Source organism: Pseudorca crassidens, chromosome X (genome assembly GCF_039906515.1).
Source record: "Pseudorca crassidens isolate mPseCra1 chromosome X, mPseCra1.hap1, whole genome shotgun sequence".
Taxonomy (NCBI): Eukaryota; Metazoa; Chordata; class Mammalia; order Artiodactyla; family Delphinidae; genus Pseudorca; species Pseudorca crassidens.
This window is the reverse complement of record NC_090317.1, coordinates 26228303-26252164: the sequence shown is the minus strand read 5'-3', so window position 1 is coordinate 26252164 and position 23862 is coordinate 26228303. Positions and strand designations below refer to the sequence as shown.

At 33.9% G+C, this 23862-nt stretch overlaps 1 protein-coding gene across 6 annotated transcripts in view; it reads left to right on the top strand.

Moving 5' to 3' along the window:
- The window catches only part of STAG2 (STAG2 cohesin complex component), a 116105-nt gene that overhangs the window by 40675 nt on the left and 51568 nt on the right, over window positions 1–23862 (top strand). For all 6 annotated transcript variants that reach the window (XM_067723520.1, XM_067723521.1, XM_067723524.1 and 3 more), the window contains 7 exons: window positions 318–461; window positions 3701–3779; window positions 6966–7130; window positions 12610–12706; window positions 16986–17062; window positions 19728–19932; window positions 21893–22044. In XM_067723520.1, the coding sequence (XP_067579621.1) occupies window positions 418–461; window positions 3701–3779; window positions 6966–7130; window positions 12610–12706; window positions 16986–17062; window positions 19728–19932; window positions 21893–22044 (819 nt within the window). In that variant the 5' untranslated portion in view covers window positions 318–417. The remainder of the gene's footprint in view (window positions 1–317; window positions 462–3700; window positions 3780–6965; window positions 7131–12609; window positions 12707–16985; window positions 17063–19727; window positions 19933–21892; window positions 22045–23862) is intronic.

Below are 23862 nucleotides of genomic sequence, written 5' to 3'. Positions count from 1 at the left end.
GATTTTAGGATGAGTAAAAGTCTCATTCTGTTCCTAGTTAGGGTATCTGTCTTTTTAAGCAAGGCTGGAGAATCATAACAAATTAAAAAAAATAATTGTAGTAGAAGCTTCTTTCTTTGTATTTGTTGTTACTGTCGTGGGGCTACAACAGTTGTAACAAATCCGTATCTAGAAAAAGCAGAAATCCTTATTTACTAAAACACATTAGCAGACACTTGGAAATATAGTTTTGGGGTAGATATCCTTCCCAATATTTTTGGCGTGTTTATAATAAATATGGCGTTCTCCCCGCCCCCCGCCCCCTGTCCCTTTTAAAGGAATTGTTTGTCTTAGAAGAAAGAAGCAAACCATCATTTTACCCACGTAAATATATGAATATATTTCTGACATTGGGGCGTCCCAGAAGATGATAAAGAAATGATAGCAGCTCCAGAAATACCAACTGATTTTAATCTACTTCAGTAAGTATATTATGATAATCTCTAAATACTCATTTTTTCCACAAAATGGGAACTGTATTAACTTCAGTTAAAGTTACTTCTGCTTGAGAAGATATAATGTTTCAGTATAAAATAGCATGCATACTTGGAAATAGTTTATATCAATGCTTACTGAGTTCTGTAACAGTAATTCCATGCCTTTTTTTGTAGTATATTTTATAATTTAGATCCTGGAAAATTTATTATTTTTGCTGTTCAGTTCTTTGAGTCCATACTTGGTTTTACAATAGCAACTGTTTTGAAGGGAGTGTCATGAAATTCTTAAAATGTTAAGTGTTCTCATTAGTAAGGAATATATACCATGCAATACTATTTAGGATGTAATGTCAGATTTCTGTTTAAAATCAAATGACAGGCTAAAACAAATGTAGGAGGGTAGGACATGCTTTCCTTTTTTTTTTTAACCCCCCAGAAACAAATTATATGCTAATTGGTCCATAAAGTGACTTCAGCATAGCTATTTTCTTTACCCTTGTCTTAAAAGCTACTGTACTCCTTATTGAGCTTTTATTCTCATTACTCTTTGGTGTTTTGATGTAGGAAAGAATTTGAGCTGCTATATGCAGCAGTGGTTTTCATACAAAGCTCCAGTTTCATGAGGTACCTAAGTGAAGAGTGAACCTTTAAACTGCTCGTGGACCCCCATTAACTTTACGCACACATATACCACATATTAGGGTCTTTATAAGACTTGATTTAAAAACAGAGTCTGGTTGCTAAAAATTTTGAAAACAGCAGATATCCTTGTACATAATGGTGGCCAGTGTCTGCTTTTGATGTTTTTTTTTTATTTTTTTAATTTTTTTTAAATTTTTTTTTGATGTTTTATAGATTTTCATTTTTTAAATAATTTTATTATTTTCAGAGTGTTAAGGGTCTGTTGGGATATTGCCAATATTTCAAAGTATGATTTTTAATGTGATTTTAATCCCAGTTTATATTGACTCTACTTTTAGATTCTTGAGGAAAATTTCTTGTTTTTGTTTGAGGGAGGATATGGGATAGTCTGAGAAAAAAATTAATTTTTGGTTTGACTACTATAAAATTATCTTATGAAATTTCTCAAATACATTAATACAGTAGAGGTAATTTAAAAGGTTTGCGTTATAAGCTAGACTGTTGACCATTAGAATATCTCGAGTAATTAGAGCCTGAAATAGGATAATGGATAAGAGGGAATCGATGTTGTGGAGGTAGAATAGACAGTATTTGATTGGGTATGTGAGGTGGGGGCAGGGTAAAGAGAAAGGAGTGGAAGATTCAGTCGTGTGATGGATGGCTCATGAAGTTTCCAGCCACTAAAAGGTGAACCCAGTATACCCCATAAACATATTAGCATATGTTAATTTCACCTAGGATAGGTTTTTGTTGTTCTTTTGATCTTAAAAACAGAAGGAAGCATTAGAGAAAGACAGACTCACAAGAATATTTCTTCTCTGGTTGGGGATATTTTAGACTCTTATTACCCCATTTACTCACTTCAGTTTTCTTCAGAAGGTTTTCCAGTTAGTAATTAAGCCTCTAGTGGCTCATTCTTTTAGTTGGGATAGCCTGGAGATGAGGATTAAGAATGTAATTGAGGCTTTGATTACTCTTTGGCCATCAGAATATTGGCAAAGACTAGTGATTGCAGACTTATAGCATTTACTGAGCTCTCTAAGAGAGCTAGTGTCCCACAGATATCTTGGGGAAGAAAGAAGATTACTTACACACCAAGATGTTTAAAACCATTTTCAAAAATTTTTTTGCAAAGCCATATAGGCATGTGGGAAGATTATTGATGACAACAGTATTCTTAAGATGTAAGAGGCATGAGTTTCAAGGTTAATATTAAGTAGTCATTCAGTTTTGAGTGCATTAACTATGGGAAATGGTGTTTATTACAGGCTCTTTTCCTCGCAACATTATAGGACATAGTTAGGATTGCCACTATCTTCAATACATTGTTTAAATAACTTTGTAGGTAAGTGCTATAAATAGTAATTTTTTCCCCCTGATAGCATCTTAACCATTATTTTAGATTTATAAAGTATTCCTAACTCACAGCCTCTGGACAACTGGTTATTATAACAATAAAAATGGAAAGAGAAGAAATCTAGTTAGAGAAGACTAGCTTTAGAAAGATAGTCTTTCACTTTGATTCTATTTATTTTAAACAAAACTGACAATAGTTTTACACATTTAAAATGGTAAAACCTTTATCTTTTATGTGTGTTGTTCAGTTCTAAAATCCATTGTGACCCAAATATTGATACTGGGTATGCCTTGCCTTAAGCATTTAAGTGTGGGTCTGTTACTACTATTTAGATAGATAGACCCATGTTTACATATATAGGAAGCATCACACATGTGTATTTAAATTGGTTTACTTCCATTTTGCCTTAGAAAATCCAGATTATACAAAGCACCCCTCCTACTCCAAAATGAGGGACAGTTTCTTAGAACTATATAAATCTATATTTTAGAGATTAAAGAGACTTCAGAGATTTCATTCTTTCCTGCATAAACATTGTTTGTAGATGAGAAGATTGAGTGGTTGTCAGTTGTCCAAGATCACAGTTTCCTAGTACCGTATTAACTAGAACCAGTTTTCTTGACTATAGCTCAACAGCTTTTTGCTTCATAAAGGATTTTGATCAATTAGCACACTTCCCTACCCTGTTGATTTAGTTTGTAAAAATGTTTTACGTATATTCTTTCAGAAATACATGTTTTGTATAGTTACACTTAGATTATGAATATTTTTGTGTTATATAGGAAAGGTCATAAGATCCTTAATATTGCTAAAATTCCCTAATAAAGATTATCTCATACCTAGTGCTAAAATACAGTTTTACCTGAACACCATGGTCTTTGAATCAGAAAATGAAACCAGCCATTCCAGTAGAACACCACGTTTCCTAGAGTTAAAAGTTTGAGAGCCCCTGGTTTTGTTTTTATGCTTTGGTTAAAAATTAACAAAATAAAAACATGCTTAGACATTTGTGTTTTAGATTAATGTTTTTGTGTTATATAATTTTAAATGTTTGGTAATATGCTACGATATGTTGCTTTGGGAAAGCATCTTAATTACATTTAATGCTAATATAGTTTTGTAATGAGTTAACCAAGCCTTTCTTTTAGAAAATATGGCAAAATTTAGAAACTCCATCTACATTTCTAAGGAAGATTTTAAATAATTGCTTATCTTTTTGTCATAGGGAGTCAGAAACACATTTTTCTTCTGACACAGATTTTGAAGACATTGAAGGAAAAAACCAAAAGCAAGGCAAAGGAAAAGTATGTATAGAATATGTGTCTTTATTTTGGTTCTTACGGTCATAAATATACATATATGAATAAATATAATTATATACTATATATAGTTGTTTTAGTTATGTCTCAGATGTTGTTGTCTTTTAAAAATGCTTTTTTCCCCTGACTGGTATGGCAAGCTTTTGAACACTTCTACTACTATAAAGTTGAAATTAATACGTCATTGTTTCTAGTAGTTTATTTTATAAAGCATAGTATGCTAAGCAAAATGTGGTACTCTGTTGGCTTTATTTTTATTTGTACATGAGTAGTCCAATGTAAAGCAAATCAGTAAATTTCTTATTCTAAAGTACCCTAAAAATGTAACCTACAAGCGTTTAAGTCTAATGGGTTACTGTTGACAGTGACTCTTTATAAGTAATGTCAAGGATAAAAACTAACAAAGTTCTGAGTCAATAGAATGCAAGTTTAGAGTATGAGTGGGTAGCCTGAGAGGTGTGGGTAACTTAGTGAATGGTTAAATCGTTTTGCTATTTTGGAAAGTACATTTGACTCCGTGCATGTGTAAATACATTGTGCAAAAGATGACTTGCTTTTGTTCAGCATTTTCTTTGCCAAAATGAATTTTGGATTTATATTTTCTCATGACACATTTACTTTTTTTTTCTCTTTTTTTTTTGATGATTCTCTTATTTTTATTGGGGTATAGTTGTTTTACAATGTTGTGTTAGTTTCTACTGTACAGCGAAGTGGAGTTCCCTGTGTATACAGCAAGTTCTTAGTAGTTATCTGTTTTATACATATGTGTATATATGTCAATCCACATTTACTTTTAAAAAGTCTAAATAATGCAGAAATGTACAATGAGCAAAGTAAAAATTTCCCATTTTAAATATGTAAACATTTTTGATGAACATACACATGTATATATACACCTGTATATAAAAATGCACATAGAATTTTACTTAAATGGAATCATACTGTGCAAACTGTTTCATTTGCTTTTAAAACTTAATGACATGTTGTCAGCAGCTTTCCTATCAGTGAATTTTTCCTGTCTGTAATTTTTAATGGTGTCATAGGATCCCATTTTATGTATGGAACATAATTTATTTAACTAGTCCTTGGAATATCTTTTTAGAGTGCACATAATCCATGTGTTTCATAATTTCGTATGCATTCTTAGTCCCTTAAAAAGTGGTAGTTTGGCGGAGGGGAGAGAATGTGAATGAATACAAATGTTAACTCATGACTATCCAAAGACAGCCATAATTCTAGTGGGTAGTATATGCTTATTCATTAGAAAACCACTTTTCCTTGTTCTGCAGTCATCTTTCAAAACAGAAACTCTGCTTTTGGCTTTAATTTGCAAGCTGGGATAAGACTTATAGTGGCATCTGAATAGAGTAGCCACTGTTGTGAGTGAGGTATTAGGCATCAGATCAATGATTTATTATAACAATAATAATGTTTTGACCCTATACTATGTATGTTCCATGCAGTGTGCTAATAATTTTACATGTTATCTAATTTAATATTTGAACAGCCCTGTAGATTAGAAAACTTAATTTTTGTAGATAGGAAACTGAGGTCTAGAGAAGCTTAGTCATTAAGGATTTGAGCCCACATCTGTTGAAAGGTGGTATACTCTTAATCCACTATAGTATACTACCTCATAGTCTTTTTTTAAAAATAAATTTTATTTATTTATTTTTGGCTGTGTTGGGTCTTCATTGCTGTGCATGGACTTTCTCCAGTTGCGGCGAGCATGGGCTACTCTTTGTTGTGGTGCACGGGCATCGCAGTGGTTTCTCTTGTTGCAGAGCACGGGCTCTAGGCACGTGGCCTTCAGTAGTTGTGGCTCTTGGGCTCAGTAGTTGTGGCTTGTGGGCTCTAGAGTGCAGGCTCAGTAGTTGTGGTGCACGGGCTTAGTTGCTCCGCAGCATATGGGATCTTCCTGGACCAGGGATTGAACCCGTGTCCCCTGCATTGGCAGGCGGATTCTTAGCCACTGCGCCACCAGGGAAGCCCCTGAAGTAGTTCCTAAGAGTAGGGTGGTTTTAGATTCTTGAAGAAGGAGAAAAGACCCTTTATGGAACAAAGTATAGAAACATACAGACTGTCAGTGGAAGTAAATTTGTAGATCTGGCTATAGATCAGGGATCTGCAAACTATGGCCTGTTTTTGTACTGCCCACGAGTTAAGAATGGTATTTACAGTTTTAAAGGATAGTGAAAATAAAGAATATGTGACAGAGACAGTATGTGGCCTGCAGAGCCTTAAAATATTTACTATCTGGTACTTTACAGAAAGTTTGCTGACTGTTGCTCTAGATCATAGAAATGGGTAGACCTAAAAGAGACCCTCGAAATCATCTATTCTAACCTGTAAAGATATTGATACAACTCTGGCATTTTAGAAATGAGGACTCTGAGTTGGGGAATGACTTTTTTTTAATAATAAGGTATAAATGCTGTTGGAGGTGTTTTATATCTGAGGCATGTAGGCAGCCTATTCACTGATTTATGAAGTCCCTCCACCCAATGTTAACTTTCTTATAAAGGGGCTTCATTTCCATAGTGTTCGTTAATTGAACTTTCATGATAAATAAGTGTTGGAGGGAAGGCCCAGAACAAGAAAGAGGTTGATATACCTATTCATACTGTTTAGAATTCCTTTGTCAATGCACTGCAGTGATTTATAAGACTAACAATAGACATCAAGTTAAAATGTTGAACTCATTACGAGTTACTTATTTCATAGAGTTTTGTTATTCTTGCTGCCCACTACAGTCTGCACCCTAAAGCACAATCCTATGAAGTAGGCACTTTTGTTTTTTTTTTTACTTTTATCCTCATTTTACAAGTTAGAAAATCTCTCTGAAGCACAGTGTGGTTAAGTAACTTGCCCAAGATCACTCAGCTAACAGGAATAGAAATTTGGGACTTAGGCAGTCTGTCAGTCTACAGAGACTGTGCTCCTAACTGCAGTGTCACATGAGGTATATGGTAGTATAAGTTAAAAAAATTGATACCACAAAGAGCCTGTCACAACCATATCATTTTATTATGACGCACGTGTATGGCAGTCCCCTTTAGGTCAGGTTTAAGTGTTTTATAATTATGCACGCTATCAGCTGCTCCTGCTGTAGCTTTATTTTGAACTCTCAAGGATAAGGATATAACTTAAGCAACTTGTATTTTTATGCAGACTTGTAAAAAAGCCAAAAAAGGCCCAGGAGAAAAGGGCAAAGGTGGAAATGGAGGAGGAAAACCTCCTTCTGGTCCAAACCGAATGAATGGTCATCACCAGCAGAATGGAGTGGAAAACATGATGTTGTTTGAAGTTGTTAAAATGGGCAAGAGTGCTATGCAGGTAATGTTTATTGTGTTCTTCCTGGTTAATTTGTACATTTTGAACTTAAGTGAATTATATAAAATATATCCCTGATTTTTCTAATTGTGTTTAAAAATTTTTTAATACTGCGTATTAGAAAAAAGCAACAAACTAGTCAGAAAACAAGGGATCTGTCTATTCAGACATAAGACCTTTAAGCTGTGTCTTGAGTCATTTTCTGCTGCATTATTTTCTTTTAATGGCATATAATAAAAAATATGTCAAAAAATATGCTGATGTAAACCCTGACTGTGACATTTCAATTTCCTTTGAGTTTATATAGTGGCTGTTAAAACATGAAGTTCTTTGCACATACAGAATTCTTGGCTGAGTGACCTAATGTAATCACTGTCCACTTTAGTGAATTCTTTTGATCACTGTTGTCTATTACAAATTTTATTACTTGTGCTGTTTCTTACCAGAGGAGTACAGAGTTGGAGTCATATTCATGTTAAATCATCCTAAATTTGTTTCTTCATAATTTTATGACAGTAGAAGCATTTCAGCTTTACACTGGAGGCTAAACCCATATGGTTTTTAAAAATTGAATCAACACTATACTCAATATACACGCTTAATGAAATTATTATTTAATTTATAAAAGCTATAGGGAATAGTTTTTTTCCTTCATGGAATTAACTTTCATCTACAAAAGGTGCACATGGATGGTTTAGGGAAGGCTAGTCATTAAACTTTGTTATTAATGAATAACTGAAATGTAAATCTTGATTATAAATATGCATTTATCTAAATATGTATGGTTTTGTAAATAAATTTTAAAATATCAATTGGAACTAATAAGGCACATTTTTTACACGTAAAATGAAAAAGAATTGTTAGCTTTTGAACTATCACCAATTGTATAGTGCAACGTATTTTCTTAAATTCAAATTCACTGTCACTTATCCATATATGGTTAGCTTTCATAGGGTTGTGATTAGGATGTGGATTTTATTTCTTGTTTAATGTTTTAAATGATTATTTTGTGTACACATTTGAAAGAAATAATGTCTTATTATATTACTGTGCTATGGTTTATTTAGTCATTTCCTAATTTAAAAAATTATCCTCCTCTCTGGTTACCATTTTGGGTTAATTTTATTGAAGGGATAAATTATCTCTGTTAAATTGTATACCATTTCATTACTTTCCTTTTTATATTTATATTATACTTTTCTCTATAATATTTTGTTCTAAGTGGTTAAATGCATTATTTTTTTTCTAATATCTTATCATTTTTGTTAACATCAGAAATCTCAACTTATATCCGCAGCTAATTAGGCTATTCTATTTTTGTCTAGTCTGTAGGGTTTTTTTTTTTTTAACTTTTTGGCTCATCAGAATTTTTTAATAGAAAATGTGAGGGCTTAGCTTTATATTTCTTTTTGTTAATGGTATCTCAGTGTTTAAAGAGTGAACATTTTTCTTATTTTTGTGTTGCTTATGGTTTGTCATATGTTAAGATTGTACCTCTATGCCATTTGTTTTTCTATTTCTAAGTGTGATTTCCCGCTTAAAAGCAGTATATCCACAGTATCTCTCCATTGATTTCCCTGAATCATCTCTCCACCTCCAGTTTGTTTTGTGTACTCCCACTTGTGTTATCTTTCTAACACCAAATTTGATCAAGGAAGTCTCCTGTTTACAAACTTCTAAGAGTTCTTCCTTATCTAAAAGTTCCAGCCCAGATTTCCTTATGGCATACTTGCTGTTCTCTAGCTGCCATATGTTCTCTGCCCCTAGACCTTTCTTTTTGTTTTTCTTACTGCCTGGAATAGTCTTATTTTTCTCCCTTCCATATCACAGGATTGACTAATTCAAATGTCACTCTTTTTTGGGGAAACATTTTTGGACTCTTATCTCCTTCTCCCCTTGAATGTATTTCTTATTCTTCTCTTTCCAGTATAGCACTTAGTATATTGTATTATAGTTATGCACATGTCTGTATTTGCTTCTAGATTGTTAATTCCTTGATTGGGGACTGTGTATTACTCATTTTTTTGTATCCCCAGGATATCCCTATTTCGGTGATTATGAGTGAGAGTGAATAAGTACAAGACTCACTGTTGGTTTTAAAATAGTTCTTAAATTTTAAGAAAGAAGAAATCATGCATGTGCCCCTAGTTCTATTAGATAATAGATGTTGAATTTTATTGAATGAGTTTTTAGTATATTATTTGATGATTAAAAATTTTAAATATATTTCATTGTGATAGCTTATATTAGTTTTACTATTTGTATTTTATTTGTATTTATTACAGCAGCCTTATGTAAACTCTAGTATAAACTCTTCTTGATCTTCAAGAATAACTTTTTGATGTGATGTGATTTTTTTGTAAGATTTCATTAAATATTTTTGTATCTTTATTGATGAGAATAGCCCTTGTTCTAGTTATCTATTGCTGCATAACAAACCACCCCAAACTCAGTGATGTAAAAGAACAACCATTTTATTATGCTTAGTGATTCTGTGGATCTAGAATTCAGACAGAGGTAAATAGGGATGTCTCTTCTGTGCTTCCATCCATGATGGCTGGGGTCTTAGCTGAGATAGCTTGAATGCCTGGAGGTGACAAAAGCAGTTATGGACTATAATAATCTGGAGACTTCTTTATTCATGTTTGGTACCTAGTCAGTAGTGATTTGAAGGCTGGGCTCAGCTGGAACTGTTACCTGGAGTACCTACAAATGGTCCTTCCACATGGCTTCGGCTTCTTACAGTATGGCTTCTGAGTTTGGAGAGACTATCCTGAGAGGAAGTATCTAGTTCTGTAGTGCTGCAAGAACCCAATGCAGAAGTTGAATAGCCTTCTATGACCTAATCTTGGAAGCATCATTTCTGCTGCACTCTGTTCTGGAGAAGGGGACATAGACCTCACTTCTTTTTGGGGAGCAATGTCAAACAACTTGGGGCCATGTTTTAAAACTCCCGTATCACATAATATATTCTCTTGATACTGCCCATATCATATTTGGGGATCATCTTAGAAACATTTCTTTCATAAATTGAGTTGGTTCACATACACAAGCTGCTATAAAATATAGAAAAGGACTGAAATCTAGAAATTAAGCAACATTTTAGAATATGTCCAGTAAATCTCTATGAGCCAGGTTATTCTTAAATAATATTTTCTTTTTCTTTTCTTTTTCATGTGATCATATTATCTTTTTTGTACATCAAATTGTACATATTTTATTCATTCAGTTCATACCCAAATTCCGTATTTATTGGTATATAACTTAAAACATTTTCCCTCCTGACTTTTCATTTTTTATATTAGCTGTAATTTATCATCTTAATTTTTAAAATTTTGTTTATTTAAAAATTTTTTTATCTGTTTTGTGGTTTCCTCTTTTGTCCATGAAGGAATAAAGTGCTGCTTTTATTTTTTAGTTCTGTTTTTTAAAAAATTGCTATATTGAAATATACTTCACAAACCATAAAATTCACCCTTTTAAAGTGTAAATTCAATGAATTTTAGTATTGGTACATTCACAGAGTTGTGCAGCCATCACCACAATCTAATTTTAGAATTTTTTCAATACCCCAGAAAGAAACCTCGTGCCCATTAGCAGTCACTTTCTCCTCACCTGCCCCCAAGTCTAGGCAACCATGAATCTACTTTCTATAAATTTGCCTATTCTGGACATTTCATATAAACGAGGTCATATAAATATATGGTCATTTTTGAGTGGCTTCTTTGACTTAGCATGTTTTTAAGGTTCATCCATGGTGTGGCATGTATTATAACTTCATTCTTTTTTATTGCCAAATAACATTCCATTGTATGGATATGCCATGCTTTATTTATCCATTCATCCCTTGATGTATCTGTGGTTTGTTTCCACTTTTTGGCTGTTGTGAATAATGCTGTTATGAGTATTATTGTACAAATTTTTGTTTGGACATACGTTTTCATTTCTCTTGGGTAATAAAATAAATACCTAGGAGTTGAGTTCCAGGGTCATTTAATTCTTTAGCTTTTTGAGGAGCTGCCAAACTGTTTTTACAAAGTGGCAGCACCATTTTACTTTTTTACGAGCAGTGTTTTAGCATTCCATTTCTCCAAATTCTTGCCAGCATTTATTATTGTCTGTACTTTTTATTATAGCCATCTTAGTGGGAGTGAAGTGGTATCTTATTGTGGTTTTGATTTCCATTTCCTTTGTGGCCAGTTACACTGAGCATCTTTGCATGTGCTAAGGGCCATTTGTATATCTTCTGTATAGAACTGTCTATCCCGATCCTTTGCCTATATTTTTAATTGGGTTATTTGGCTTTTTAAAATTATTGAATTGTAGTTCTTTATATTTTCTGGGCACAAGTTCCGTATCAGATATATGATTTGCAAATATTTTCTCCCATTCTGTGGGTTGTCTTTTCACTTCCTTGATGGAGTCCTTTCAAGAATAAAGTCTTAATTTTGAATAAGTCAAATTTATTTTTTCTTTTGTCTCTTGTGCTTTTGGTCTAATATATAAGAAGGGTTTGCCTAACTCAATGGTTATGAAGATTTACTTCTGTGTTTCATAGGTTTAACTCTTACATTTAGGTATTTGATTGTGTATGATGTGAGAGAGGGTCCAGCTTCATTCTTTTGCATACAGATATCCAGTTGTCCCAGCACCATTTGTTGAAAAGACTAGTCTTTTGCTATTGAATTGCGTTGGCATCCTTGTCAAAAATCAAATGACCATCAATCTAAGGGTTTATTACTGGACTCTCAGTTTTATTCCATTAATCTACGTATCTGTCCTTATGCCAGTACTCTACTGTCTTGATTACTGTAGCTTTGTAGTAGGCTTTAATATCATGAAGTGTGAGTCCTTCAACTTTGTTCTTTTTTCAAGACTGTTGACTATTCTGGATACCTTGCATTACCCTAAGAATTTTAGGATCAACTTTTCAATTTCTGCTAAGAAGCCAGCTGGGATTTTGATAGGGGTTGCATTGAGTCTGTAGCTCAATTTGGAGGGTACTGTCATCTAACAATATTAAGTCTCCAGATCCATGAACTATCCTACTTTCTTTTGATGCTTATTTCTTATTAATATGGGACTATTAGTGCTCACTACAATATTTTAGTCAAATATCAGTATTTTCTAAGGTATCTATAATATCTATATAGATATCTATATAGATATCACTATATAGTGATATCTATAATATCACTAAGAAATTTCAGTTTATAGAATTGGGTCCCATATTTAGTTTTTAGATTCCTTTTAATGCAAAAATGAGGAAGATGGATCATTTATGTACAATCAGGTGATTAATTTACTGAATTTGATTCCATTTTATTGTTTAAATTTAACTTTAAATTTTAGTATACAAGTGTATGTATTTATTGAAATAATGTGATACCACTTAATGTTGAATCTTAACGACTTTAATCTGACTTAATTAACTCTTAGAACGTTAGAAAAAGCTAATGGTTCTTTTCCCCCTCTGCTGTAGTCGGTGGTAGATGATTGGATAGAGTCATACAAGCATGACCGAGATATAGCACTTCTTGACCTCATCAACTTTTTTATTCAGTGTTCAGGCTGTAAAGGTAAGATATTTATTTTGGAAGCAGAATGTTCTCAAATGTTCTCTTCTTTTTTGTTTCACCTAAAGATTATTAGCACTTCATGTGGAAACTAATGCCATGATACTGAGTTATTTGCATTATAACCATACAAAATGTATGTAAGGAAAAAAGAGCAAAGAACAAAGAGAGAAAGTCTGTTGAGACTGTTATATTCATATGTGAAAGTTAACTAAAAACTTGGCAATTTATAATTGTTATGTTACTTTATTAGATATATTTCCCACTTTCAGCATCTGGTTTTAGGAGCAAAGAAATGGATTAAGAATGGAGGAGGAAGATAATGAAGAGATACAGGTTCAAGTGGCAGGGAATTGTAGAGTGTAGGGAGTTAAAAAGTGCCCTGAATAACAGTAAGTAAGTAAGTAAGTAGGTAAGTAAGTAACTAAGTAAGTAAACTAAGGAATTGGTGACATTTACAGGTTTTTTTCCCTAAAAGGTAGAGAAACTGGAGTGGGGAGCGGGGTCTTTTTTAAAGTGTTTATACTTTATTTTAAAAGATTTTGAAGTAAGAGTAGGGAAAATATAAAATGTCTTCCCTGAGACAAAAACATGTAGTACACACATTTGGCCAGGGAGACAAAATTGTGTAAGTTGGGGAGTCATACATCCTGATCTGGATCAGTAAATGAGTTAGTCAAGATCATGGGCAGGTTCTGATTTATTCTGTGTCTCCCTAATACTTGGCCCATCCTTGAAATTCTAGAAGATGCACAGGCTAATAAATGTTACAGAGTTTTCCAAGGGTATTACATTTTTTTAATGAAAATGGCACCAAAAACATGGGCATTAGAAGTTAGGAGGAGGGAAGATTGCCTAAAAGTAGATCTAAAGAATTAAGGTGCTAAAGAATGACTGATTTAATAAACAAATCTGAAAAGAGATCCCAGAAAACAATTTACTTATGTCTACTCCTTTAATTCTACGAAACGTCTTTAAACATCCTGTCATTGGAATTGGAAAACAAGTAACATTTTAAGAACTGATGCATTTTATGAGGTCGATCACAACTTTCAGTGCAGTCTACATATTAAATGTTATATATGTGAGGCCTGATAGACAAATTTATTAACTTATTGGGTCTATGGTCTTCATAATGCCATTAATATGGCCATTTTTTAGAAATTTTAATGTCTTTTAGAGTGCAGAGTTGCCTAGTTTACTTCTTAGCTAAAGGTAGCTATAAATCAGTATTAGAAAATTCTACTGAATCTGCTCAGAGGAAGTGTTATAGTAATGACAGTATGATGAACCAGATTAACTCTTTAGAAAATGAGATATGTTGATATTTTTTTTTTTGTCTATGTCCATCCCATCTTTCTGGAGTAGAAGGGCACAAGTACCTGTTTGTGGTGTTATGTAATCAAGGGCAATGTCCTTTCTCCTTAGATTCTTTGAAAATGGAAGGTTGATTGCAGAACAAGTGAACAGGTGCCAGAAATAATTTAATGATTTGAAATTCTAATTTTTATATTCAGTCTTACCTATTATACCATAGTTTGATCAGTTTTAGTTTCCTAACTAGGCTTCTGAATTGCAGTTTTAAAACAAAGCCGTAGTCAGAGCATTTCCCTTTATCAGATACATTCCTTTTCTGGCATCACTGTATTTATAAATCAGGAGCTTGCCCATTAAACATTTGGACATACCTTGTCACAAACAAGGTTGTGAAAATTTTTAAAAATTGAAGGTGTTGAAAACTTAGGTAGATTTAAACACTGCTATAATATTTATTTTAGAAGCAAGGAAGCTCCATAAAGAGGAATTTACCATGTAATCAAAGTTAAGGTCATTAAGTACTTACAAAACATACTCAAAAATATTTTGGTAGAATTCTTTTATAAATGAATTAGAAACATGCTTAAGTGTATACAGTGTACCTTTTCCTGTGGATTTAGGACTGTTATTATGAGCATCAGTTATTTTACTGTAGTTATGCCTTCTGAAGTATTGAGGTATGTGGAGAGATGTTTGGCCCTACACTGAATGGCTCCAGACTGCTCTGTGGTTGGTGATTCTGTGGCCAGTTGTTTCCTTCTTTCTTTCCTGGTCAGCTGTCACTTTTCAGTTTACCAGTTTTTAAAGCAGTCTTGCTTCATGTCCCCCACACTTTTAAGGCAGTGGGAGCTGGCCTGATGTCCTGATGGCTCCTTTACACCTGCCTCAGGAGTTATTATATGCATGGAGTTTGTGACAGCTATTTTGTTTTCTGCTTATATTTGGGTTTATGGCTGTTATATGGTCTATGAGATGAGAGGAGGAGCTTTAGAAGTTTGTCAAAATGTATGCAATATGTTTACTTTGAGATTTATTTATATATAAATGCTTATTTCGTAGAAATTATTTCAGGGATTGAGTTACTTGTCCTTCTCTAGCACTGCCACATTTACAGTACCTGGGTATAAAGTATGAAAAGGTTCTGGAGATACATCCATGGCTCTAGATATAAATTAAAAACCTCTCAAAAGGTTTTTGAGAATGTGCTTCTTTAGTCAGGGAAATCATGCTTTCTTTCAAATTTGTTAATATTTTTAAACAATCATTTGGTTTTTTAATGTGGTAAGTAAGGGCTCTTTCACAGTACCAGTAGAAATTGATCTCACCTGGGGCTGGGCAGCAAGATGTAGACTAATAATCTCATACAAATTATTTAACTTCTCTTTGCCTTAGCATCGGTTTCCTCATCTGTAAAGCCAGGATTATAGTACCTCCTATATAGGCTTGTTGCCAGGGCTGAAGTGGCTGGTGCATACGCGGCTCAATGGATGTTAGTTCCTATTCTACTCCTGCTGGTTTTGTTACGCTACTGGAAGGTCTTCAGATTGCATGCCCATAGAGAAGGGAGCTCACATAGCAGTTGTTCTTTTCAGATTTGGGGTTGGAAAGAGAGTATGATGTTCTATTGTTGTTTTTAAATTTATATGCACACACACATGTGCATGCATATATAAAATAGAGCTTGGTCAATTGAAATATATCTAACTTTTATAATAAATCTCATATTCCTGTACCAAGACATTCTTTTATTTTTAAATTAAAAAAATTTTTTTGTTTGGCTGTGCCGTGCTGCATGTAGGATCTTAGTTCCCCAACCAGGGATCGAACCTGTGCCCTCTGCATTGAGAGTGTGGAGTCCTAACCACTGGACTGCCAGGGAAGCCCCAAGACATTCTTTTAGATGTTACTATATTTATGGTATTCATAGTGATTAGACTGGCAAAGAATAAATAATCTAGCATTAGAAATGTGGTTTAGGAAATTCACTTTTTACATTTTTTCTTTTTTTAAAAAATATCTGACACCCCATCAGTGGAAATTCATGTATGACTTCTTCTTGCATTGTCTCCTACTCATAACTTTTTCCTAGAAACCCCTTTTTTGATATTTGACCTATACCTGGCTAACTTTTACTACCTTTTTTTTTTTGAAATACAGTTGATTTACAGTGTTAATTTGAGGTGTACAGCAAAGTGATACAGTTATACTACTTGTAATGTGCATCCTTTCTCCTCGCCTCTTCCATACTCCTTTAAAACTCTAAATGTCCTTATAAGAAACACCTACTTATCCAGATCTTTTTTTTTTTTTTTTGTCTGAGCTATAGTCTTTCTTGGCTTTTCAACTCCTTTGGGCATTTATTATGTACTAACTTTAATACTTTATTTTTCCCTTTCTCTCTGCTCCCCGCCCCCCCCCCCCCCCCGTTATTCTTTGTTTAAACTTACAACTAGATTACAGGCTTCTGGATGAGCAGGAACTACAGCTTACTACTTATGTTTATTTGAAGCCCTTTGAGGGGATGATGGGATGTAGTTGCCTTACATATTGTTGTACTTAATAAAGAAACCTGGCTAAAGTGAAGTCTACCTATTACTCTTTCCCTTATTTTCTTCAGGTTCATCCTCAAGGTTTTAAATGTTACCCTGGATGCTGCCTCATGCTTGATGACATATGCTTTATATTAAAGGGTCTTAGTCATTCTATGCATGAGTAAAGTTAAGTCAAGTAGAAATGGCTAAGGCTGATTGTTCTAGGAAAAAAAGATACCTGTCAGAAGTGTGGGGCTGTTTTCTTGTATATGTTGATAATGGCATTTGTGCTTTATAGGGTTGAGTAACATGGTAAAGATCAAGTGCTATTGAAGTACACCTTATTGTGCGATTGTAGACATTTTAGTGTTAGAGATGGACTTAGGAGTTATTTTTTAAATTTACCATTAACTTCTTACACTTGCACATTTCAGGTGTTGTCACAGCAGAAATGTTTAGACATATGCAGAACTCTGAAATAATTCGAAAAATGACTGAAGAGTTTGATGAGGTAAGTTATTACCCTAAATGTTATGATAATTTTATGCATCTTGATCTTGATTTACTCTTCAGAGTATTAAATTCTGAACATTAGTGTTGTGGGTAAGAGCTTTGGCAGTAGAAATCCAATCAAATGATGGCCATGTGACCTTGGGCAAGTTGTCTTAGCATCAGTTTCATCATCTGTAAAATGGAGCTAAAAATATTTATAAGGCTGTTATGAAAATTGAATGCAGTAATGTTTGAAAAATTCCTTAGCATTTTACAATGCCTGGCATATAGTAAGAACTTAATAAATGGTAGCAGTTTTTATTTGTCAAAAAATTAAAATTTCAAGTAAGAATAAAATTTAAGTGCCTGTAAACATACCTCATGTTTATAGAATGTTGTAGAAGGAAGATTTGATAAATACTTGGGGAACCAGGTACAAGCTTAGGCAAAGGAAAATACATACATACATATATATGTATAAAATTGTTTAAAGTCTTATTTATGTTTCAAATATGAGTAGTAAGAACAATACAAATCCATAATAAGTAGTAGCTTAGACTTTAGTTGATCCTTTATCACGGTGATGTCTTTGAAGTATTGTTGCCAATAAAGACATATTTAGATTTACTATAATATAAACTCCTTCAGGACAGGGATTTTTGTTTGTTTTGTTCACAGCTGTATTCCAGCACCAGTAGTTTTACTCTTTAAAGCTTTTCACCATGAATTTTCAAGTAGAAAGCCTTGTCTCATTTGAGTTTTATTTGATGTTTTTTTGGTTTTTTTTTGCTCAGATGAAGGAGCTTTCAACTATCATTCTAAAAGATAGACAAGAGTTGTTAAAATGGCTTTGATGATCACTAAGTGCTATTAATCAGTCTCTAATTGAGATATAATTATGAGGAATGGTATTATTTTAACTTTCTGATATTAAATGTTTTAGTGAGAACTTTTTTTCTTCTAAACAGCTATTTGAAACAAGAATCCTGAAATAAGATTTGAAAATATCAGCAAACCAAGTTGCTAACAGCAATTAAGATGACACTTTTCAATATAGCACTAAATGAGCCAATCAGAAAATGTGGAAGAAAACCTTTTTGTGGAGTATTAGGACCTTATTCTCAGATGAGACATAGTTCAACTTGTTTATGGCATGACTTAAAATTTTAAAAAATGTATGGCTCTAATGACAAAATTTAATTGTTAAAAATTTTACTAAATCATACTGATAAAATGACCGTAAGTTTCTAGGACATTCTTGTCAGAAACTCTTACTTTTAGAGGTTCTGTGTAGTATTGATCTCTGTTTTTATCTTTATGACTTGCTTGTTTTTAATGATTTATGGAGGACCTCAGTGTATCTTCATTGGTGAATGCCCCATCTTATATATGGGAGTACTTGAGTACCTGTCTTTCCAGGTCATTCTAGCTACATTTCCATTTTTTAAAAAAATATCTCATTGTTTACATCTGCTGACTATTTGATGTCCTGAAGCTAATGAAAACATACATTGTAATCCTTCGATTATTTATAACTCATACATCAATCCATTAGACTGGCTGAGAATGTGATTTCATCATTTTGAATCCATTAAAACATATAACTTTGGTTTGATGTTGGTTTGGTTTTGTTTTAAAGAAATTTAGTAACCGTATCTTTGCTTATCAGAATAATGTTTTGTTTGATGGGAGAGGCTTTTTATTTTGGTATGTAATTGGTATATGTTTTCATTGGTTAGAGTGAATTCAGAATATCCATTTTGTTTTTTTAAAAGATTTATTATTTATGTATTTATTTATTTAGGGCTGCATTGGGTCTTAGTTGCAGCATGTGGGATCTTTGTTGAGGCACGTGGGATATTAATTTGCGGCTCACGGGCTTCTCTTTAGTTGTGGAGCGTGGATTCCAGAGTACGTGGGCTCTGTAGTTTGCGGCATGCGGGCTCTCTAGTTGAGGCGCGAGTTCAGTAGTTGTGGCTCATGGGCTTAGTTTGCCCCGTGGCATATGGTATCCCAGTTCCCTGTCTAGGGATCGAACCTGTGTCCCCTGCATATTGTAAGGCGGATTCTTTACCACTGGACTACTGGGGAAGTCCCATCCATTTTGATCTTAAATAAAAGAGATGTGTTCAAAGGTACCTCTACCTTTGCATATTATTCTCCTGCCTACTTTGAGGATTTATTATAGAAGAAAGATGAGATAAAGGAGTCTTTCTTTAAAAAATAAATTTGTTTATTTATTTATATTTTATTTTCGGCCGCATTGGGTCTTCATTGCTGCGCACGGGCTTTCTCTAGTTGCGGCAAGCGGGGGCTACTCTTCGTTGCGGTGCGCGGGTTTCACTGCGGTGGCTTCTCTTGTTGCAGAGTATGGGCTCTAGGCATGTGGACTTAAGTAGTTGTGGCACGTGGGCTCAGTAGTCGTGGTTTGCGGGCTCCAGAGCACAGGCTCAGTAGTTGTGGCGCACGGGCTTAGTTGCTCCGTGGCATGTGAGATCTTCTCGGACCAGGGCTCGAACCTGTGTCCCCTGCATTGGCAGCCGGATTCTTAACCACTGCACCACGAGGGAGGTCCGATAAAGGAGTCTTTTCAAGCTTCTGCCTAGGGTATTTGAAAAAAAAAAGTAAAAGTTTATTAAGTCATGTGTTTTAAATGAAATTGCTGTTTAAAATTTCTGTTTTAGGATAGTGGAGATTATCCACTTACCATGGCTGGTCCTCAGTGGAAGAAGTTCAAATCCAGTTTCTGTGAATTCATTGGCGTATTAGTACGGCAGTGTCAATATAGTATCATATATGATGAGTACATGATGGATACGGTCATTTCACTTCTTACAGGATTGTCTGACTCACAAGTCAGAGCATTTCGACACACAAGCACCCTGGCAGGTCAGTATTTAGAAATATTTTCTGTGCATTTTCTTAGGTTAGAGATGAAAATGATTTTCATTAAAAGAAATGAAATAATGGTGACAAATTAATTTTATTTATTAAGTAGCCCCTAAGAGGACACTCTCCCCTCTCCTTCAACCCTCACGAGTTACTGGGAATGGAGTGATATCTTCAGTTTTGATTTTCTGAAGGCATAATTAATTTTCTTGTGGTAAACCTACTTGTTTCCTATCCACCTCTTCTCCCTTTCTATGGCATAGTGATCTGTTGGGTTCTTGAAATATGTTTTATCAAGGAAGGTATTGACAGCAAATTTGGGGAACAGTCATTTTGGATATGTAATTCTAAATGACTTTTATGCATAGTCTCTGCTAGCATAGTCCCTCCTGGTATGATGGTCACTATAGGATGATGCTTATTTAATCACACCACAAAAAGTTGATTTTTCTTACGCTTCTGAGTAACTTTAGGCTGAGTCAGATTCTTTGCTCTTTAAATTTTAATGAAATGAGTTACATTTTTAAGGCTCACATGATTAATTCTAGAACAGTGGTTTTTAGTGTTGATGTTGATAAAATGTTCTGGTTTCTCTTTTGTGCTGAAAGTACTATTATTGAATATGTGCTTTTTGGTTTGAGTTTGAATAAATCAACTAGGCATTAATTGTTACTATAGTATTCTAAGCCTTAATGATAGAATATTTTGATTTCTACAAAAATGTTTCTTTCTCTAAGTGTGGGGATGTTTTTTCCTTTAGAGTATTTCCCCAGAGAATTAAAGCTATGATTAAAGATGTACTTCTGCTCAGCCCTCCATTTAAAAAAAAATAAAATGCATACAGTCAACCTGTAGGTTTTGCTTTTAGATTTGAGGTCACAAAATATGAATGTGATCTTGCTCTGTGAATTTAGGTAGCTTTGATGTTAAGAACTTGAACAGTTAAAGTAAATTAAAGCATATATGATGGGGTAAGGTGGGTAATTTTAGATCAGAATGACAAACTGGTTTGCTGAAGGTGTGGAATAGCTCAGAAGATTGGAAATCTCTTTTAAAGAGAGCCAATAGCCACAAATTAAGGTTTAGTTTTGTGGTGTTCTATCATGCAGTGAACCAGGTGTGAGACATAGTCTGGACTAAGCTATATTAAGCATAAAGTGTTCAGATATTTCAATTAATAAGTTTGAAATCACAGGCAGTGAGTCTTGTCTTAGTAGCAAGAGTTCAGTAACAGAAGGTAGAGATCTGGAGGAACTCTGATAAAAAGCACTTTATTGAGTGATATTTTACTCTTTGTACTTTTGACTTTTTATCTAGATCTGTCCTTCATAATCGCACCATTGTCTTTATGATGATATGTAATAGAGTAAAATTAAAGGAAATCAAGTACTGATAAAACTGTTCAACATTTCTACACACTGTACTTTGATAAAAAGCACTTAAGTTCCCTCCCCCTTTGGTTACTGGATAGCTAAATGACTGCTGTATGAATCAAAATTTATTTAGAAGGTGAATTGTGGTCTCTGGAAAAGGTCATTGTAGGAGACATATATATCATAGTATAGTGGGATTTGAGCATAGTCTAGAGTCAGATTACCTAGTTTTGAATCTTGGTTTAACTATGTATATGAACTGTGTAGTCTGAGGCAGATTTCTTAATCTCCCTGAGCTTCAGGTTCTTCATGAATGAAATGAGGATAATACTTAACTTTGAGGGCTGTTGTAAGGATTAGGAGTTAATCCATGAAAAGTATTTAGCATAGGTAACTGACATATAGTAAGTATTCAATACACATTAGCTGTTGTTTTACTATTGTTGTTGTCATTTGTAGCAGCTATATTTTTCTTTTCTGTTAGAAGTGGAACAGCCCATCTTGTTTTTAATTTCTCTTAAATTGATCTTAACTTGTAAATTTTTGTGTCTGTGAGACTAAGTTCAGCATTTTCCATTTAAAAATAGCTATGAAGTTGATGACAGCTTTGGTGAATGTGGCACTAAATCTTAGCATTAATATGGATAATACACAAAGACAATATGAGGCAGAACGGAATAAAATGATTGGAAAACGAGCCAATGAGAGGCTAGAACTCCTGCTACAGAAGCGGAAAGAGGTATGTACACTTTTGCACTGAATATTTAAGCTATTAATCTGTAACTAACTTGGTCACCATTAATTATGATATAACTTTGCTAGTTCATCGGATAAATTTTTTTGAAAAATTTAAACAACATGTTTCAGGTTGTTTATACATCTAACTTATTTTTGTTGATTATTCATGCCAACAGTACCTTCTGTGTATATATTCTTTCTATGTGGACTAGGATTAAGAGTTCAAGGCTTTCACATAAGGAGTCCTGGGCCAGTCTGACAAGCTGCTTAATGCTTTAGTGTTGTTCATCTCTTCTGTGAAAATATCTCTCCTAACTTCCTCCATCAGCTTATTGTCAGGATGAAATGAGGTTTCACTTATGTAAAGTCACTTTGAAAAATAACTTATAAGCTATTTATGCTGTCATAATCTGTGTTTTTGGTTTTTTTATAGTGTAAGAGGCACTTGGTTAACATTAATGACCACCAAATTCAACTTTGAATGAGGAAAATATATTTTTTCAGTTTTATGCTAAATAATAATAAATAAAATCTTTCGATGTTGTGTTTTTTGGTCGTTGTTGTTGTTGTCTCCCCTGCCCCCGTGCCGTGCGGCTTGTGGGATCTTAGTTCCCTGACCAGGGATTGAACCCAGGCCCTGGCAATGAAAGCGCCGAGTCCTAACCACTGGACCGCCAGGGAATTCCCTTGATGTTGTGTTTTTGATTTAAATTCCTCCTTCATTGGTGATGTAATATTTTGCTATCTGATATTGGGGATGTTTATTTTTATTTCTAATAGGCAAAGTCTGCTGTTTCAGAAATATTAGTAATGCAGTTGAGTTAAAATATTTGCCGTGGTATTCCATAAATTACTTACTTGATTTTGACATTTTTTGGGGGGTAGTGGTAACTATAATTTAAAAGTTGGTTATTTCTGAGATAGCCAATAACTTTTTAAAATGCCCCTTGCTCAAGAGAAGCCAGAAAAATCTTGCCCACATTTCCACCATGCCTAAACTCCTCATCTTTGTCACGTACGGTTGACCTTTGAACAATACAGGTTTGAACTGTGCAAATCCATTGATACTTGGATTTTTTTCAGTAGTAAATATTACAGTACTTACATGATCCACAGTTGGTTGAATCTTTGGTTGTGGAACCTTGTATATGGAGAAACTGTGGATACAGAGAAACTGCATATACGGAGGGCCGACTATAAGTTTTATTTGGATTTTCAACTGTGTGGAGGGTCAGCGTCCCTAGCCCCTGCGTTGTTCACGGGTCAACTGTAGTTGAAATGAAGAATTGACCTTTTTGCCCCTTAACTTAGTTAATAAATTGCATTGGATGCTTTATTAGATGAACATAATGCATGAAATTATGGCCTAATTCTAAGATTCTGAACATAGAATGAGTGGATATAGGTAAAAAGGGGTTTTGAGTTTAAAATTCTTGTACAAATATAAGATATTAATACTTCTAGTGTGGGTTAAGTTTTTAAACATGTTGAAAGACCACCTGTGCCTTTGACTGTGCTAATTAATACAAGTGCATGCCCTTGTTAGCATTATTTGGAAATGTGAGATTATATTCATGAAAAGAAAAAAAACATTTTACAGAAACATAGAATATAATCTAAAAGCTAATTAATACTTAGCGTGTGAAAGATTTTCCTTGTACTTCTCAAGCTCTGAAACAATTTTCTCTTAACTCTCAAGCTCTGAGTTGAAAATATATGGGAGTAAATAAGTCAACCCAGATTTGAAATGTTTAGTTGGTTATTTCAAGTGAGCCTTGTTTCCCTCAAAAATATTTAGCAGGGAGACAAATTTTTTGCC